Consider the following 20,917-nt stretch of genomic DNA (forward strand, 5'->3'; position numbering starts at 1 on the left):
CTGGTAGCAGTGGTCTACATATGGGTCCTTCGATAACTTGACTTTTATGTTGTGCATGGTTTGTAGGCCATGGCTTTTTCAAATTACTGCATGGGAGAAGAAATTAAAACTGTGTGAGAAAGCCAAGGACTTTTGCTTTCCAGCATATTTGTGAGCAGATAAAGTGCCTCAGGAACATGATGAAGAACTTAGTTTGTTGGTTATTAAATTAATACTTGTTACTGAGCAAAGAGTTTGGTTTCGTGTCCTCAAAGTGGGAGTTAGTAAAGTACAACAGCTGAAAAAAATGTCAAATGTTTAGGAACATTTTCAGCTGGACTAATTTCTGATTTTATTCACAAACTGTGTGCAAAAATGTTGTAGTAGAATCTGGACAATAAATATAAAAAGGCTGTTGAATTTTTTGTTTGTTTTGCAGGAAATTATTTCAGGAGTGCTTGTCTCAAATGGCCTGGGATTTGGAGTTCTGCTTGTGTGGCATCCCAGATTTCATGGCTGTATGATGAACATGTGAGGTTTTGAGTACTTGGAATACATGACAATAAGTAGAAATAGGTACTCATTCTTAAGCAGAACTGAGTTAACTCAGCTGTAGTTGAAGTATTTATGCAGTGTTATTGCAGACTTGCGTATTGAATATTAGAGTATTGATCTCCTTTGTTGATATTTTAATTTATGTTTTTATATTTATCCATTTTTATGAATTTCACTACTAGCTATAAAATAAAGTTACCAAAAAAAAAATTGACACATGGAATTGTTGCAGGTTTCAACTGCTAGAACAGGTGGATAGCAGCACATGGTATTGCAGGGCGACTTGCGGTTGTCATGCTCATGTGGATGGACTGCATTGAGCTTCATTTCCTGACCATTGTGTAAAACTTAGTATTCAGCTCAAATTTGCCTTTAACTGTCAAACTGTGGTTGCCAGGAATTTGCTGTGGTCAGATGTACAGCTGAAGCAGAGAGAAATTTAAAACACTTTTTTAGTTATTTACTAGATCTGTGATAGGGAGGCATTGTCTAGTGAATTTCTGAAATATATAGTCACAGAGATGGAGATTTATGAAATTCTGATATCTTATGTTCCCTTTTAAATACTCAGAGTTGCATGTTCTTTTATTTCTTCCTTATTTCTACCCATTCTATCTTATTCTAAACTTTCACAGTCTTTTGTCTGTTCTTATCTCTCATCCTGGTAACATGTTTTGACTAATAATGTGTCCCACACTATTGTACCTTTAATTCTCAACTCTTCATCCTAAATCTTGTCTATTTTTCTTTTTATTTTCCTTAGTTTACTTCCATAACTTATTTTGGAATGCTTCCATTGCATTGAGCTTTATAATGCCTTTCTTTGAGATCACGGAACCTTTGTGAGGGAGGAAAGAGTGTCTTGGTTACAGTCACCTCTTCTGCCCTGATCTGACCTTGGCAGAGTCCAGTGCAGTGACTGTGGGGCAAATCCTTGTCTCCCGCAAGGAGCATGTCTAAGATACACAACATTTTAAAGGAATTAAAATTAAAACCTTGCTCTTGACTTCCACTAGTTGGATATAACTTTGTTCCCTTTTCTTTCCAGAGGCTTAGGATTTATTCAAATGTGGACATCCCTCATGCCTTTCCTGTCTACCTTGTCTGTCTGGCAGAAGCATTACACGTATGATGTACTGCATGCTTTTTGATGCAGTAACAGCTGAAAGGCATAGTAAACAGTCACTCAAACATGGAGCTCCTGTTGCAAGTCAGGAGAATATGCAAGGAATGCATTCCCTTGATCACATATGCATTTATGTTTTTTAATCACTTTTTAAAAAAGTGTTGTTAATAAATGACTGCCCTATTTGCAGCCTGTTAAGACTAGGTCTGTGCTTCAGTCAAAAGTAGCTGCCCAGTATTAGTACTGCTACATGGAAAACATGGAGCCGAAGGCACTGATACATTTCAAACATTTATAGAGATTTCCATTTGCATTTTCCAATTCTGTTTGAAAAATAAAATATAGAAAAAAGTGTTTAAAGTAATGTAATGGAAATACTGAGAAACTGTGAGCCACAGTTTTTTCCAGACATTTGCAGCTATAGTTCATAAATGTAGGTTGAGGTCTCAGGCATGTGTGTATCTGTTCTTGTGTTGCACCTCAATTTCTTGAGAAAGGAAAAGATAATATATAGACAAGTTCTGCCTTGAAACTGTTGTTAAAAGAAAATGGTTCTTGCAGCTGGTACAAGTCAACTTACAAATCAAGGCATTGCTATAGTGATACTTTCACAAATGCATTGATAGTTTTTGGATCTTGTTCAATTTAGTGCATGATAGATCCTATTTACTTTTCACACTTGTGTAAGTAATTTGATCTGACAGAAATACTCCATTACATGGTATCTGTCAGCCTGTGCTTGTTTGCATCAAGCTATGTGTTTATTAAACAGTAAATTTTTGTGTTGTCTATTAACATACTTCCTGCAGCAGAATAAAAAAGCCTTGTACTTTTACTCAACAGGAGCAATGAGATGATCCTACCATTAACAATAAAAACGTATTTGTTAATTAATAGTTTTATTAGTTAACATTAATATTAAAAGAAAAAAAATAATACAGGGTTAGAAGCATCTTTGAATGCTGCTATTAGAAAATAAATTAATGTGATCTCTTCCAGTAGTAGATAAGTGTATATGAAATACTAAATTGCTTCCACCGGGTGGCACTGCAAAACAAAGTATGACATACAAGCATATAACATTTGATGCCCCAAAATAATATATTGATATAATTATTTAACATATTTTCTGGTACTGTAAAGTTGTTTTGATATATTTGGTAAAACATTTAGAATGAGAAGGGAGATGGTTCTCACCCTTTTTTTCTCTACTCCCTCCCCGGTGCTGCTTTTTAGTGATTGATGGCCCATATATGACTTCATTTAAAGTATAAGTCCATTGTTAGTGTTCTTTATTCAGAGGTTGTTGTTTGTTTGGGTTTTTTTGTGGGGCAGCATAATAATTATAGTAAGATTCAGTTAGGTTAGGGACATCTTACTCCTATTGATTCTTATGAGTTACTTTTGCATTCAGTGATTTTGCTTTTAAGTAAAGGTGGTGTGAATGAAAATCTTTGCTTCATTATCTTTGAAGTATTTCAAGTCAAACTACTTCTTTTAAGCATGGTGCTGGAAATGAGTACAATTCTAGAAAAGTGGCATAATTTTCTTTGTACTAGTCTGAAATATCCCAGCTAGCTAGGGTTGTTGGGAAGTAATATTGACAGCTGAGATTTAATTTATACATCTTGTATATTTGCTGTCTTCTGGTGTGACAGAGTATCAATCAATGTTCCTGGGGTTTAGTTGTGCAGATTTATTTATCAGAAACTTGCAGGAGACCATGTATCATTCTGTTGAATAGCTGCCATTAACTACTGCTTATTAATTGAACCCGAAAAGCAGAAGCTTAGTGAATTAATGTACTCTTAATAAAAACCAAACCAAACAACCCCCCCCAAACCAAAAACAAAGAAAGCAAAAAATCCTGACCAAACACCCACACAAAAAAACACAAAACTGTGACTGAATAAGGTGATGATCTAATTGAAGTATTTCTTCTTTTCTCTTTCTATTAACTTCTCTTTTCCTGAATTTACTTTATTAAATGTCTTCATTTCTTCTCTTTTTTGTCCTTCATTACCTTGCACTTAGCTCTGTTGGTTTTCTCCTTGTTTTTTCAAGGACTTTTTTTCCAAGTTTTTCAAGTTTTTTCCAAGAAAACGTGAACCTGGAAGGCTATAGAGAGGAAGGAATGAACTTCATCCTAGTGTAAAATCTCCTATGAACTATCTGAGCACATGGTATGTGATAGCAGATGTCATTTGTGCCCAGATTTCAGTGAATCACAGAATGGGTTTCAGTTAATCAAGGATGGAATAGTTTATCTAATTACTTTTCCTTGGCAGGGAGCTATATATAGAGGATACATTCTGCAAGCAGTTGATAACCTTCTTCACAGTGTTTCATGACAGTGCCACACACATTTGTTTGATTTCCTGAAATCACATACAAATTTCATAGTTTCTGACTGCTGTTTATGAAGAATTAATTACATATTGCAATTATGCAAGGAATTTGGATCTCCTATTCCTGACCCATTGTTCAGGGCTGTCAGGACTACAGGCTGAGAAACTCAAAGAGAGTTATTCATGTTCTTCCAGCTTTTATAAAGCTTATCACCTTACAATCAGCTAATTAATAGTATATCGTTCCAAGAATTTTCTTGAAAGATTATACATTTGCTTTAGGAAGCATCTAGTTTGGACTATTTTCACTATTTGTATGTGCTTTAATTAGAATCTAATAGTAGCAACGTGTCTAGGGGGACGGGGAAGAAGTAGAGACATGAAGCTTTACAAAATAAGGCAATTTTAGGTTTTCTGTGCTAAAAAAGCTTTATATGCTTCTGCATGTGTATTCTGATTTCAGAAGATCAGTTGATGTAGCTTTACAGGAAGTAGATGATGTGCATTTGGTTTCATTGAAAATAATTATCTTGGATTATGCTAGGTTTTGTCTTTAATTGTTTATAGAATATTCACATCATCTCTTGTCATGTTGGGAAAATTATCTCTGTGATAAAGCTTGATTGTACAAACAGCTTTTGTACAAACAAACATTTTCACAACATATCCTTCTAATTTCTTTTACAGTGTAATTTACAGCAAAAATATTCTAATTAGTTAAAGTAGAAATTGGAATGGGTAGCAGTCTTTCCCATTATGACAGGTATACTTTCTTATCATCTCCTTTGTTGATATTGTAGGGTTTTTTTTGAAGTGCCATGGCTTGGTGAACAGTAATTTATTAATAGCAGAGGTACACAATCTCTCCTGTGTGGTGGATATGAATAATGATTTGAGCTGAGTGGAATTAATGCTTTCGGTTTGCAAATATCAACAGTGATTAGGAGACTAATTGATAATTATACTGTCATTTTGCAAGCATTTTTTGTAGTATGAGTAGATTTTTTTTATTAATCAGGCAGTATAATTTTGCATGGTTTCCTATAGCCACTTTTATGTTAATAGCCAGTATTTCTAATGAGGTCAGTTCTGAGACATCTGGTGACCATCTGATTGATAGTATTGTGATGGCTGTGCAGTGGCACTGATTGCAGTAACTGGTGTTCTGACAGAGTAGAATAAACTAATGATTCTTCAGTAGCTTTTAAGTAGATTCTAAAGAAGAGTGTAAAATCTGAGATGAGGACTGCTGCTGCATACAGTTGTGAATGATGTCTGTTACAGGAGTGGATGAAAGTGGAATACTGGGTATAGCTTTGCTCTGTTTCTGAGCAGAAAAGAGAAGAAAATGGAAGCTGAAAAAGTAGAAACTAAAATAACTGTTGCTATGAGAAGGATTAGCCTTGAGGTGCTTTCCCCTCTGGGTTTGAAGACTAATCATCATAGACTGACAGTTGATGACTTAAAACTTTCTAAAGGATTTTGCTTGTTGTGTGAAGTTTGAGGTATGCTTCCTGCAGGGAAGCTAAGGATCCTGGGACAACTGTACTGGAGAGTAAACTGGAGTTCCAGTCTGTCTGAGACTATGTGCAGAAGGATGGACGAGACCTCTGCTAATGTCTTTGCTAAAACTTGGGGATTTTCTGTGTTTTGAGATGTTGAGACTACAGCTGCTTGGTCTCTGTATCGGTATGGAATAGGATGAAGGAGCTGCAGCTAGTTTAAATAAAAACTTGATCAGCCTTAGATAACTCCAGTTCTTAATAACTTCTACCTGAGGAGAGGTTTTCTATTTAGAAAAATCTTGCTTGAGCGGATGACTGCAGGTAGCATGCTTCTTTCCTTGAAGAAGGTACCGTTACAATGGACAGCCATTCTTTGCAGCCTCTTTCAGTTAGAAAAAGCTTAGTCTGAAATTTTGATGGTACCTTGGACATTTCTCAAGATTTCAACTTCAGCAGGAGTGCTAGCAGCATGGGGTGTTTTTTTTTTTTGTAATGACCATGTACTAATTCTGCTTTTTACTGTTGTAATCTTCTGCCTTGCAAGTGTTGATAGCTTGGTTCAGAATTTAAGACTATGAAATCCATGTAGTTAGATGGGATGTTTCTTTTGGCTCTTGTTTTCTTGAAATTACTGTAGAGCAGAAGGTTTTTTCCTTTACTGTAATACCATGTACATACTGGAAATGATTTGTGCTCTTCCCAAGCAAATGTAAAGTCCATTTTACATAGCTGTTGTGTGTGTGTTTCATCTTGTGAGGGTTATTGAGAAACTGGATCTCAGCACATCCTGAGAAGATGCAACATAAGTGTATTGGGTTTGCATGGCTGGGTTTTGGTAGTGGGGGGGATAACAGGAGTGGCTTCTGTGAGAAGCTGCCAGAAGCTTCCTCTATGTTCAACAGAGCCAATGACAGCCAGGTCCAAGATGGATCCACTGCCGAGCCAAGCCCATCAGTGATGGTGGTAGTTCCTCTGGGATAATGTATTTAAGCAGAGGAAAATGTTGCTGCACAAGAACAGCAGCAGCAGACAGAGGACTGAGAGTATGTGAGAGAAACAACTCTGCAGTCACCAAGGTCAGGGGAAGGAGGAGGTGCTCTGCGAACCCGAGCAGGGATTCCCCGGCAGCCTGTGGTGGAGCCCATGGTGAAGCAGGCTGTCCCCCTGCATCCATGGAGGTGAACAGCGGGGCAGATCCCTACCTGCAGCCTGTGGAGGACCTCACGCCAGAGCAGTTGTGACCCCGTGGGAAGCCTGTGCTGGAGCTCCTGGCAGGGCCTGTGGAAAGAGAGGAACCCAGGCTGGCGCAAGTTTGCTGGCAGGGCTTGTGACCCCGTGGAGGACTCACACTGGAGCAATCCATGAAGAACTGCAGCCCATGGGAAGGATTCACTGTGGAGTTGTGAAGGACTGTCTACCATGGAAGGGACTCCATGCTGTAGCAGAGGAGGAGTTGAGGAGTCCTCCCCCTGAGCAGGAAGGAGCAGCAGAGACAATGTGTGATGAACTGACTGCAGCCCCATTCCCCATCCCCCTGTGCCACCTGACGGGAGGAGGTAGAGAATTCAGGCATGAAGTTGAGCCTGAGGAAGAGGGAGGGATAGGGGAAAGGTGTTTTTAAGATTTGGTTTTATTTCTTATTACCCTACTCTGATTTTGATTGGTAATAAATTAATTTCCCCAAGTCAGGTCTGTTTTGTCTCTGACAGTAATTGGTGAGCGATCTTCCCCTGTCCTTATCTCAACCCTACGAGTCTTTCGTTATGTTTCCACTCCCCTGCCCAGCTGAGGAAAGGAGTGATAGAGCAGCTTTGGTGGGCACCTGGCATCCAGCCAGGGTCAGCCCACCTCAGTGGGCCACTATAAATGGTAATAGCTATTACGTGATCACAGTAAAGGACTGCAGTGGCCTTCAGCGTGGATGACCTGCTTTCCAGGATTATGGTGACATTTTAAAGTGTGTATAAATAATTTATTTTTCTTCGAGTAAACCAGACCTATGGACTAAGGATGGAAGAATTATTTTTAAATTACTAATTTGAACTTTATAAATTATTAAATTATAAATATATATATACATTTTAAAATAGGCTTTTTTCTTTTTTTTTTTTCCTCCAGCTGTAGCAGAAGTAAAACTTCGTGATGACCAATATACCCTTGACCACCTGCGTGCTTTTGGCATGTATAATTATCTTCACCTTGATTCCTGGTACCAGGATAATGTCTACTATGTTGATCAGTTTGGAAGGGTTATGAATCTGTCAGTGACTCTGGTAAGAATAAACTTTTTTAAAAAATTACTGGATTTCAGAAGATGGGGGTAGTTAAGGTAGAAAATATGGCAGGTAGGATCTACATGCAAAAACTGGGGGAAGCTATTGCCAGGAAGATAGGTAGATTAACAAAAATACAGTTAACCAGGAAGGATGAAAGATTTTACATGAGGCTTCCAACATCTTTTTGTTAATACTATTGCATTAGTATTGCAATAGCATTGAATCTACTTCCATTCTGGGGAAGATAGACATGGTGACAAGCTGAAGAGTAGACACTTCTTTTCTAGTTGCTGGCTGTTTCTCCCCTACGTTACTTGGTGTTTGTTTGCTATTAAGGAGAGAAAGAAGCTGTACATGTTAGAAATGCAAGCCTTTATGGACTAATAACTTAACCTGAGTGTCACTTGTTGGAGGCAAAAAGGTACTCCTGGCCCTGGGGAAACTTGAAATAGAGCGTAAGCAAGGTAAACTGAGTCTGAAAAACATGACAATTCTCTGCTTTTATACCAACGTTTTTAAGTAGTCAAACTTTCTATTTCTTTTGACCCATTTTAATGTGTGGATGCCCTAGTTTCCATTACAAACCTTTTTTTCATTCTGGAGGGGAACATACGTAGCTCGATGTGCACTGTTTCTGGTACATGCAATTGTAGTACTTGGTCATTAAGGAGTAAAAGACTGTGGAAAGGAAAATATCCATCTTCATGCTACCAAGGTATTTGACTTGTAACCCTGTGGGATGAAAGAAAACACAACATAGAGAGTGTGACTTACTCTGTGCAAGATTCTGGTGGTGGAAATTACTAGGCCAGGGCTAAGCTGAGAAAAATCCTGAAATAGTAGTCCTAGATTTTTCAGGAAATAACAGGTTTTTAGAGGATAGTAGGCTGAAAGCTGAAGCTGCAGAATAGTTACTTTACTTTTCATAGAATGTAGAAGCAGTTGAAGCCTTTGGCAGACTCTTGCTGAGACAGAATAATCTTCTGGGACTTCTTCCAAGTCTTCTGAGATCATCTGGATTCGCAGTAGGAATGTCTAAAGGAAAGAAGCTTGTTAGGGGAAGCTGCCCATGAATAGTGGCTTGTAAAAATCTCATTTTTTGTGTTTTTTAACTTGTGGTTGGTTAACCTGGGCTTGCTGCCAGACACCCACCCACCCACCCAGACTGTCTCTCACTCCCCCTCTTCAACAGGGCAGGGAGAAAAAGACGACAGAAGAGCTTGTGGATTGAGATAAAAATAGGAAGATCACTTGCCAGTTAGCATCACGGGCAAAACAGACTCAGCTTTGGAGAAATTAATTTAATTTATTGCCAAATAAAACTAGAGTAAAATGATGAGAAACAAAGTCACTCAAAGCTCTTACCAGGAGCTTGCTCCAGCATAGGCTTTCCATGGGCTGCAGGGTAGCTATCTGCCCTGCCGTGGTCATCCATGGGCTGTAGAACCTCCTTCCCCATGATCTTCTCCAAGAAGTGAACCTCTACTCCACACCACCATCTTGGCTGACAGGCTCAGCTGTGCACTGTGGTGAGTCTGTCTGAGCCAGCTGGAAGTGGCCGTGTCTGGTGTGGGGCAGCCCTGGCCTCTCCTTACAGAGGCCACCCTGCAGCTCCCCAGTGCCAGCACAACACGGACACTCAGTATGTTCCTTTGTTAGGAGGGCTCTGAAGTGTGTAAATTTCTTCCTTAGCAGATAAACTACATAAAGACTTTTATAACAGGCAATAATTTGCATTTCTGTGTGCAGTAAATTGAAATGATAAATACTTTTCCCTAAGACTGGTGGGTTCACTGGAATCTTCAAGAAAATGATGCTTGGTTAATATCTTATCATGAGTTTCAGTTCCACCGGACTGTAAAATAAATAGCTGCCACCTTGTGTCTTAATATAAAATACAGTGCTATTTTGCAAAGAAAACATGTTTGCATATGTATTAAGAGGAATGTGTATTCAGAAACATCAACAAGGTGTCTTATTACAAATGCGCCTGGCCATATATTAGTCAGATGTATATTACAAATAATATTGTTTTCAGCCAAGCCTAGCTTACAAGTTAGCAACAGCCACAATTAAAATTAATGTTGGTGTTCTATAAAACAGAAGATGGAACAGGTTAACATGCTTATCCTAAATCCAAAGAGAAAGAACACAAAGGCTTGTAACACATAATTATTTCTAGTTCTGCTTCCGATTTTGGTTGCAACTTTGATCCTAATATGGTGGTGTGTTAGTTATCCGTAAGTCACAAATTATCTGTGCAACTTATGTGTTTAAAGAGATGGCATCTGTGAAGGCAAAAAGTATAGCTAATACCATGCCACTTGCTCAAAATCAAGCATAATTGAAAAAGGTGATAAACACGAGCAGTTTTTCCAAGTCAGCAGATGAATATTCAGGTGTTGTGTTTCTAATACCAGTTTGAGAAAGTTATTACCCTTACTTGGCTGGAAACACTATACAAGCTTCAACATTCTTGTTAGAGCTATTGGACTTCTTTCATTCAATAAACCAGCATCTTTGTTTTAGAGATCAAATGGGTAGTGTAGTGACAGGATTACTGAATTGTTTTTTTAATCGTTGTGAGGGTTTTTGCATCTGAATTGGCTTTTTTAGTTGCTTGATGTTTGTCAAGCTAGGAAATACTCAAAGTTTTCTCCTCCAGCTGTTAAATACTTTGACTTGATTTTGTGACCTTCAGCTATTCTTATGAAGATGACTTTGTTTCTTCTTATATTCAAATAATGATAAATTATGGCAACAGTAACTCTTCTCACCTTGCTTAAAACCCTTAATGGCATCTATATTTTCATCTGAATTCCAGTAAGAATTAGCTGTGGAATGCTGTTTGTGTAAGTGTCAGTTACCTTTAATTCAGAGCAACGATTAGTGGCACCAGAAACAACTTGAGAATTCTGTTTGAAACAAGTCAGAATAAAGAAGCAGATAAATTGAAGAAGTCTAACAGGTTTTGTTGTTCTATATCGGGGGGTTTTAAATATTTGGTTCTTTGTTACTCAGAATGCTGGGTGTGGGCATTTTTGCTCAGTTAGAGAGGTGTGTCAAGTGCCTAGATATTTTGATTTGTCATCAAAATGAAGTTTTGTATTTGTTACAGCTGCTCTGTGGCAATTGCCACATAACTTAGAGGTTTTATCTTTTCCTTTCTCTTTTGGTATGTTTTGTCTTTTCTCATTCCCTGTCTTTTCCGTGAAAAGTCATTCTTATTTGAAATGTCTTCTGAAATATTACTTGTTTTTACAGTACAACAAACTGTTTCTGACTTTGGAACAATACTATTTCTTAATACAACTTAAAAAATTTAAATCTTACAGGCATGCCAGAGAACCCAAGTAAAATTTCACTACTTAACACTATGTAAGCTAAGATATACTACTTAAATGGAGCCTGGCATGGGGAAGTCAGGAATAGTAGAGGGAATTCCTAACCTTGCATTTTACATTTTGCCTCTTGTACCTGCATGCTGGCTCCTTATCCTGAGCAACTGGAGTACACCCTGACTTTGCCTGTGGGGGAACCATTTGCTCAGAATTGCTACACAAATTTGAAACCTGGGCTGCTTAAAAGGCTCAAAATCAGTGTTGGTGTCATAGGCAGATGAAGCAAACGAGCTGCTGACAGGAAAGGGGGTTGTTGTAATAATGAAGACACCCAGAAGAAATCTGGAGTAGATGAACAGAACAACAGAGGTCAAAAGGAAGCAGAGTATATACTCAAGGAGTATAGAAGTGGCAGAGCTAGAGTTAAAAGCCAGTGGAAAAGATAAGAGACTTGGGAATGAAAAATAGTTAAACAGATTCAGAATCTTTGTAGAGAAGTGAAGGAATAGGAAGAACTGGGTCTGATGAGAAGCTGCCTCTATTTTTTTCTTAAAGAAACTGTGTTGCTGTCATTTAAACCTAATTACAGTGAGTAAACCCGACTTCCAGCTAAAACTGTAGTAATTTTAACAGTTCTTGCCAGTATAATAAATGACTATAGTATCTCAGCATCCCCTCATACTTCTGAAGTAGAAAGTTACTATTAACCCCTGTTGACCAGCTGGTGAACAGAGAAACAGCAAGTCAAAAAGCAGATCTGACACAAAAGAGTTTTGAGGGCAGGTGTTGCTTCAGCTTTAAGTATGTTCGTCCTTGTCGGACTGAGATCAGACACTATTGTAATAAATTCCGAAAGCTAAATTAATGAACAGAAAGGTGCATAAGAGCATTTCCTTTCTTGCCTATTGAGAAGGAGGCTTTTTTTTATGTAATAAAGATTATTCTTCCCTTGTTTTCCGGAGATACATTGAGTCTTGACATTCCTGCTCGGTGCTGATAAGTCTGATGAAAGCTTTAGAAGAATAAATGGTTGATAGTTAATTTTTTTCATTATTTTTTTTTTCAAATTTCATCCAAAACTATTTGAACCTTACTGTTAAGGTTCACTTGAAGGCTGAAAAAAGTGTGGTCTTCTGTAATGTTACATAGTATAGCCCTTTAAATCACTGTTAACAGGGATGATGATGCTTCTTTCCATGATGAGATGCATGGGATTTTGATTGATTTATTTTTTTTCCCTAAGTACAGTAGTCATTGCTGATTACAAAGGAACATTTTTATTGTGGAGAACACTACCTACCTTTCTGTGAAACCTTAAAATCAAGTAACAAAGTATTTTGGCTTCCTCATTTTTATCTAGTGTTTGTGGGATTTTTGTTTGTTTTGTCTGGGTTGTGGGTTTGTTTGTGTTGGGTGTTTTTATTTGTTTTTAATTCTTCTATTTGCCCTCCTGAACATGTTAAAAATTAGTGGAGTAGTTCAGGGGGCATAGTGACACAACTGAATCTACAAAGTGACCCTGAATACTTCCAATAGTTAAAAATCAAATTTGCATCTTTTTAATTGCAGGTTTCGTAATAGCCCTTGTGCCTTTTTGTAGTACACAGTAATCTCTAATATGAATTCAAGTAGGCCCAAAAGGCAAGCTGGCTATCTGTTTGTCATCTGGTCTTTTTTGCTGTTGCTTATTAAAATGGTACTTACCCAAATCCAATTTATCTTGCTTACCTTTGAATGTGTTTTAAATGCACATCTGGTTTTAATAACTTCTGGAAAATACGAAGGATTTGAAATCCCCTCAAATACAGGTTTCTCAACAAATGAGGCCATGGCATGCTTTGCATGCACAAATGTATTGTTTCTGTATTGCATACATGTGCACAAGTGCAAAGAGGTCTTTTGAAGATGATGCTTTGTGTGTATATTTTTAACTGCCTTATTTCACAGATCGGAATGAGTGAGTTACTTTTACTAGAAATAGATATGTACAGAGGTGATTCCCCACCCCACCCCAAGCTGTCCATTGCTTGGGTGAAAATAGAGGGCCAGGAGCTGATTAGAAAAGAATATAGTAATTTGTGGCTGAAATTTCAGGGCCTGTAGTGAGAAGCTGTTTTAAAGAGACACTTTTTCACTGCTATTTCTTAATCTCATGCCCACCCTTACTATAGAAAGAGAGTGCATTTTGTGTGGCACAGGATAGATAAATACTTATTCCCTCCCCAGATTTTCATCATAAAAATATGTTTCTGTTTGTGCTTCTTTTTACATACTTCTAAATATCTTCAGAATTGTTCCTGTAATCTTTTTCTTTGAAATTTTGTTTTTCTATTTTTACAATACATTTGTAATTAAATATCTTTTCATTTTAGTGACCCTAATGCTGATTTTTAGTAACAAGAGAAGAATTTCCGTATTGTTAAGCAGAGTTTTCTGGTTTGTCGAGCTTCTAAAATAATTGTAGATCAACTGGTTGGAAACAAGCCTAGTAAAATAAAACTGAAAATAGTTTAATTTGCTCTATGACCTGTGTTCTCAACATAGTCTATTTATTGTTGGATTAAGAACATAGATTGGGTTTAAAAAGAGAAATGTTGATCTGTAAAGGCCAGTCGGGCACCTTTTTTTGCAGAGATGACTGTTTATTTGTTCAAGTATATGTAGGTACAGTAGCCAGCAAAATATCTACAAAACCTGTTGTATCTCATTTTGTTTCATTTATTTCACACACACACACACACACATATATATATATATATAAACCTGTCTGTGAGATCACAGGAAAGGAAAGAACCATAACTTCATGAGAGATATTTCTTTAGGATACAGAACAGAAACAATAGGAGTTGGTTTTGGTTTTTATTACTGCAAAACCTTTTTGGAGACCTCAGATCAGATGCTGAAGTCTATGAATTGGTATAAGGGGTAAGGTAGTGAATATTTTTTTTTTTTTTTTAAAGAGGTGTTAGTGTTTGCTGTTTGTTTTAGAATCATAGAGCAGCCCAGGTTGTAAGGGACTGTAAAGGATCCTATGGTCTAGTCATAGGGATCATATGGTCTAGATGGCATTATCTAGCGTCCTGTCCAGTTGCATCCTGAAAACCTCCATTGATGAGGACTCTGCCATGTCCCTGGGGAAGTTGTTCCAGTCATTGTTTGTTCTCACTGTGAAAAAAAGTCTCTTATGTAGAGTTGAAACCCTTCCTGGTGGACTTTTACCTGGTTGTTCCTTGTCTTCTCCTTGGGACTCCTTGTGAAGAGAGAGTCTCCTTCCTCTTCGTAGGCGCCCTTTAATTACTGGCATAGTGTGATGAGGTCCATCCTGAATCTTCTTCAGGGAGACAAGACCTCCTTCATTCTTTCCCCATAGGGTATGTAATCCAGCCCTTTAGTTGTGTTCACGGCCTTCCTTTGGGTCTTTTCCAGTCTGTCCATGTCTTCTTTTCAGTTTTGGGGACCAGAACTGGGCACAGTACTCCAGATGTGGCCTAACAAGTGCTGAGTGAAGTGGTATGGTCGTGTCTCTATCTCTGCTAGTAATGCTTGTGCAGATGCAGCCCAGGATCTGATTTACCTTTTTTGCTGCAGCATCACACTGCCCACTCATGGTCAGACCCCAGGTCTCTTTCAGCAAGGCTGCTCCCCAGCCACACAGATCCTAGCTGGTTCTGGGCTCTTTGATTATTCCACCCCAGGTGCAGGACCTTGCACTTGTCTCAGTTTCTTTTCAAAATGTTGTTGCTGCCCTGCTCTTCCAGGCTGCCTGTGTCTTTGTGCAAGATGGCTTTCTCTTATGATGCATCTACCTCATCATCTGGTTTAGTGTCATCAGCAAATGTGGTGTGGGTGCTTTCAAGCCCATCACCCACGTAATTTATGAACAGCATGAGGCCTGGTATCAATTCCTGGCGGACCCCACTTGTAACAGACTGCTAGTCCATTTTATTTAGCAGCTACTTAGTTCAGTTGAAAAACTTCAAGCAATTAAGTTCTATTTCAGTTATCTGAAAGGTTATAGAGATGTGACTGTGATGTTGCTGAATGTCCAGTCTGCATCTTATGTTTTTCTGTAAGAGTATTTTGTTTGGTCTCTTAATACTGCAGCTTGATCTACTTCATAAGTAGCTGATCGAGTTGTATTGCAGATAAAGGATGCCCTGACCATTTTTTAAACTGTGATGCCAACTTCTTTCCAAATCATAAAGATTTGGTCAGCTGTTTGCTTTTTTTCTAAGAAGCCTTTTTTATACTTAGAGATTACTTCAAATCTCAAAAGGGAGGTAGATTCTAGTCCTAAGCAGGCAGCAGCATTGCTGGTATTCTGCAAGCCAAATAATGAGCAGAGAGTTACAAAACTTTATTCAGCAAAGAGGAAGCTGTATGTAAGAGTGAAGGCACAAGATAAAAGAATAATCCCTAAAAGATATCCTGGAAGACATGCATTTGTACTTAATGACAACAGTTGGAAATCCAATTTACAGGATGAAAGCAGTTGCTTCTCTTAGAATTAGCAGGAAATAAAGAAGGCAACGCAGGACTTCTGAGAACAACTACTAGAATTATAGGTGAAATTGGTAATCTAACATTCATTTTGCACTATTATTCAACCAGGCTGATTTGTGTAAAGTTTATACAGCAGGAAGTACTGGATTTTTTTTTTTTTCATTTTGTTTTAGGGTGGGTTTTTTGTAAAATGTAGTGATATGTATAATTTTTTTAAAGATCCATACGTCTTTATTGTTCACTGGAGAATTATATCATCTGTGCAGTTTGTTCACTATAGCGTCTCTGTTTCTTCGTGCTCAAAAGCCATCCACGCTTGTAGTTTGGCTTAAAAAATAAGACTGCAGTGTGCCACTGATACGTTATGCTAAGAAAGTTTATCCTGATGCATAGTAGAATCATAGAATTGTTTAGGTTGGAAAAGACCCTTAAGATCATTGAGTTCAATCGTTAAGCTAGCACTGCCAGGTCCATCACTAAACCATGTTCCTGGTTGCCACATCTACACATCTTTTAAATACTTTCAGCAATGGTGACTCCACCACTTCCCTGGGCAGCCTGTTCCAGTGCTTGACAACCCTTTTGGTGAATAATTTTTTCCTAATATCCAATCTAAATTTTCTCTGGTGCAACTTGAGGCAATTTCCTCTCATCCTATTGCTTGTTACTTGGGAAAAGAGACTAACACCCACCTCACTACAACCTCCTTTCAGGTAGTTATAGAGGCCGATTAAGGTCTCCCCTCAGCCTCCTTTTCTCCAGGCTAAACAGCCCGTTTCCTCAGCTGCTCCTCATAGAACTTTTTCTCTGGACCCTTCACCAGCTTTGTTGCTTTTCTTTAGACACAGCCAGGCACCTCAGTGTCTTTCTTGTAGTGAGGGACCCAAAACTGAACACAGTATTCAAAGTGTGGTCTCACCAGTGCTGAGTACAGGGGGAAAATTACTTCCTAGTTCTACTGGCCACTATTTCTGATACAAGCCAGGATGCTGTTTGCCTTCTTGGCCACCTGGGCACACTGCTGGCTCATATGCAGCCGGCTGTCAACCAGCACCCCTAGGTCCTTTTCTGCCAGGCAGCTTTCCCCAAGCCTGTAGCGTTGCATGGGGTTGTGACCCAAGTGAGGACCCAGCGCTTACCATTGTTAAACTTCATACAGTTGGCCTCAGCCCATCAGTCCAGCCTGTACAGATCCCTCTGCAGAGCCTTCCTGCCCTCAAGCAGATCAGTAGTCCCCCCCAACCTGGTGTCACCTGCACACTTACTGAGTGTGCACTCTATCCCTTTGTCCAAATAATTGGTAAAGATAAGAAACAGAACTAGCCCCAGTAGTAAGCCCTGGGGAACACCACTTGTGATCGTCTGCCAACTGGATTTAACTTCATAGTATAATCATGTGATGGAAAAGTTATTTGCAAATATGATATTAATGCAGCTTTTCTTTGTTAGCTAATCACAGTTGTTGCTTCTCCAACTTACTGCATAAAATGACCACTCTAGGAAAGCTGAGAAATAATATAGCAGCTTGAATATAACAGTTGTGTAAGAGAATAGGCTAAAATTCTTTTAAGTGTAGAAGTGAGTTTTTATGAACTAGTTTGAGTACAATTTTAAAGCTTTCATTTCTTTTAAAGTCTCCACATTTTTCCTGAGACTATAATTATCTGAGGTAAGTGATTAATTATATAGGAATGCTAGGGGGAAAAGAAGTGAAAAGCCTTTTTTAAATACAAAATGTAATTACTGCTATAAAATGGAAGAAAAAAGTTGAGTGCTGAAATATCAGTTATAGAACACATTTTTAGTAAATAGAAATCAACTCGATGAAATTCTACAACCTTTTCCATATCTGTAGGAATGATGCTTGCCACCTACTTTTTTCCAAATATGCTCAACTGAACAAAGAAACCAGTAAATTGCTACTGAGATTTGTTATTCTCAATTTGTCTGTTATACTCACTGAAATTGATAAATACTTCATGAAGTCTTAGTGTGTGACTGTTTGCTTATAGGACACTGCTCTACAAAAACCAAGAGAAGTTTTCAGGCTACCTACAGACTTGACAGCTTATGATAATCGCCTTTGTGCCTCAATACACTTCTCGTCTTCCACGTGGGTTACCCTTTCAGATGGTACAGGCAGACTGTATTTAATTAAATCAGGCAAACGTGGAAACAGTGCATCTGAAAAGTGGGAGGTAAGTCTTGCAGTAACGTTTTTAAGAATTGTACGTCTGTCAAATCTTTTTCTTGTGTTTCTTCTGAGAATTGCGTGTAGGTAATGTGAAGAATTAAGCTTTAAATCAACTCTGTATCACTAATATGGGATTGTGTTCAAGTATAAATGACTAAATGATTCTTTTATGCACAGAATAGCTAAAATTCAAGTGTTTGAAAGGGAACAGCCTTTTAACTGAAGAAGAAACTGTCTTAAGTAAAAATGAGGTTTTTTTAAACAGGTGGTTAAGTTCTTGCCTAGTTGAACTTTTTCTACAAAACATTTCCCCTTTCCCTTCTCTATTCCTATGTTTCTTTCTAGGATTTTTTCCCCCCATTTATTATTGTTTGCTATTTCCGTGGGCCTGTGAAATAGTATATATTTTTTAAAAAACTCCGAAATTATTGTCAAACAACCTAAAAGCTACTTTTGTTTTTAAGTTTAGAGATATCTGTTTGTTTCATGTTTGTCTGTGCAGATGTAATTGTTCTTGAAATATTCACCATTTCATTTACCCCACCTTAAAAATACATCCACGGAGACTAGAATAAAACTTAAACAAAACTCTTGATTAAAAAACTTGGACTAACCCTGAGGGTTACCTGCAAATCGGGTATAATGTAAGCAATATTATTTCCACCTCTCTGGCAGGGAAAATCTTCATAATGTGCACTTAGCTGTGGAAAATTATGGTGTTTAACATTTTTACTTAAAATTGTTAGTTGTAACTGAAGTATGTTTTACGCTTTTCTCTCTCATAATTATTTACGTAATTCTTTCAAAGATTCTTCATAAGGAATATTTTTTGTATCCAAATCAAAGTGATCTTACTACACTAATAATGGTATTGGTTATCCTGCTTGAACACAACAAATATAATTTAAGTTACATTTTTACCTGAGCTACTGTGAGTCTCATGGACTGTGGTTACTTCTTATTCATGAAAGCCAGATCTGGTATAAAGCGCCCACATTTTGCATGTATTTTCTTTACTAAAGGGCAGTTTCCTAAGCAGTCATGGAGATTTTAGTATTGGCAGGAACTCAAGTGTATGTCCTGAAGTGGAAGATTTTAGCATGATGGATTAATAAATAAATACAAACTGGTTTTTATTCCGTAGTGTGAGAATGCTGATACATAAATTAGTTACATTGAAGTTGTCAGTGTAACAAAAATATGAGATTTATATGTTCAGATTCCATCAACATTTAAATTCACTTTTTGAGTATTTAGAGCACTCAGTGTTTTACAGTGATGTTAACATCCCAACCCCATAAATCCTCAAACTGTATCAGGTTTCAGTAACAACAGCTGGTTTGAGTTTATACTCATTCAGCCACTGTAGCTTGAATTCCTTGTCACTTATTCTTTCAGTTTCATATGTTAATGTTCTAGCAAGTAAAGAATGTTTCGTTTATTCTTCTCTGCTATTTGGATTAGTTTTGTTTTATCTTTTTTGGGGGTTTGCTGAATGAGTACTTTTTTTGAGAAAAGCTGAAATACATGGTTTCTAGAATTAAAACTTCCAGCTATAGGTACCAAATGCTACATCTCTCAAGCTACAAGATGTGTAGTCCTTCTGTATTTCATGTTTACAGTGGTGCTTATTAACCTTTCAGTATAATAGTAATATTTACATACTCTGCCTACCTACTCCCATACAAATATTGAATGGACTTTTCCAAACTGTATACATAAAAATTTAAAAACTTCTGACCCTAGATTCTTCTAAACATGAATATTATACTCCTTCATTTAATTATCCATTTTTGCTTCTTAGTCACCTTCACAAAACTTTGTAGAGAAGGAAAATTGAATCTCTTTCTAAAGATCGTAGCCAAATAGAGAACCCCCCTCCCCAGTACTGGTTGATGATTAAACACTGGCAGTGATGCACTGGACCTTTTTATCTTCTTGTTTGCATATGTCAAGGTCTACAAAGATTATCAGGATGTTGGGGTGTCTAGAGAAGTAGTCAGTGCCTTGGAGAAAACCTTGTATTTGCATCTTGAGTGTGAGACTATTTCTCCCAGTATGCTGTGTTTATAGATTCTGTTCATCTGTTGTTGTACTTCTACTTACTGTAGTAGTAAATAACCATAATGCAGACAGCTTTTTTTTTTGTGTGTGGATCTTTGTGCTTTAATGGGCCCTTATAATGATTTTCTAATACAAAGAATAATAATTAAAAACATTTCAGAACAGTGGCTTGATAGCCAAGGAAGGGGGAACCAGAAATGTATGATATTCATGGATTCATATTGGCAGAGAGGTTTGTGGGAAGCAAACTAACTGATCTGACATTCACTGAAGCCTTTCACTGCTTTCTGAGAAAGCCAGTTAAAACTGGAAGTCTTGCTCTGACTTTTTACTACAATTTTGTCTTCTAGATTGTGTTTAATGAAGAGCTAGGAAGTCCATTTATTATAGCACACAGTGTTTCATTTGTAAAATCTGATACGCATTCCATAGCTGTGCTGATGCTTAGGGTGGAAAAAGATGAATTGGACACAAAAGGAAGTGAATTTCATATTACTTTGGAATGGGCTACAATTACAGAGACAAGCAAAGAGGGTAAGTGTTTTACATTTATATTATTGATGAGTAATGTTTAAAAAAATTAAATAAGCCATGCTTTATTCTTTGTCTCGGAAGTTGATTGTTCCTTAGGTTCTGGTATTCCCTTTCCACAAAATTTCAACTTGGATTTTACATAGGTAATTTTTTCTTGCATTTTGAGGTCAAGTTACTGGTTTTAGACCTAAATTCTGACAAACATTTGAAAGACAGGAAGAAGTAGTTTTATACATGTGTGGTTAAGGTAATTAGAAAACTAGATAGAACTTTACTTTGTGATGTTGTGAAATGCAGTTCCTGTTTAGTTTGATCTTGTAAAATCAAGGTTATGCAAGACACATGATTTAGAAATAGTTCTCTACTTTTCAAAATTTTGTGGAGCTGGATATGGGGTTTTTAGCCTACAATTAACAGTGTCATAGGATTGGAATTAGCGTGGGATAAATACAAGAACTGTAGCATAAAAAGTAAATAGTACGTATTTGAGGT

General features: G+C 37.5%; 1 protein-coding gene across 1 annotated transcript in view; it reads left to right on the forward strand.

Moving 5' to 3' along the window:
* The window catches only part of NUDCD1 (NudC domain containing 1), a 41,495-nt gene that overhangs the window by 2,045 nt on the left and 18,533 nt on the right, over window positions 1-20,917 (forward strand). Inside the window, exons 2-4 of the mRNA XM_080381566.1 lie at window positions 7,632-7,786; window positions 17,646-17,831; window positions 20,242-20,425. Coding sequence (XP_080237692.1) covers window positions 7,632-7,786; window positions 17,646-17,831; window positions 20,242-20,425 — 525 coding nt within the window. The remainder of the gene's footprint in view (window positions 1-7,631; window positions 7,787-17,645; window positions 17,832-20,241; window positions 20,426-20,917) is intronic.

The sequence above is a fragment of the Falco punctatus genome, assembly GCF_963210335.1.
Source record: "Falco punctatus genome assembly, chromosome: 3".
NCBI lineage: Eukaryota > Metazoa > Chordata > Aves > Falconiformes > Falconidae > Falco > Falco punctatus.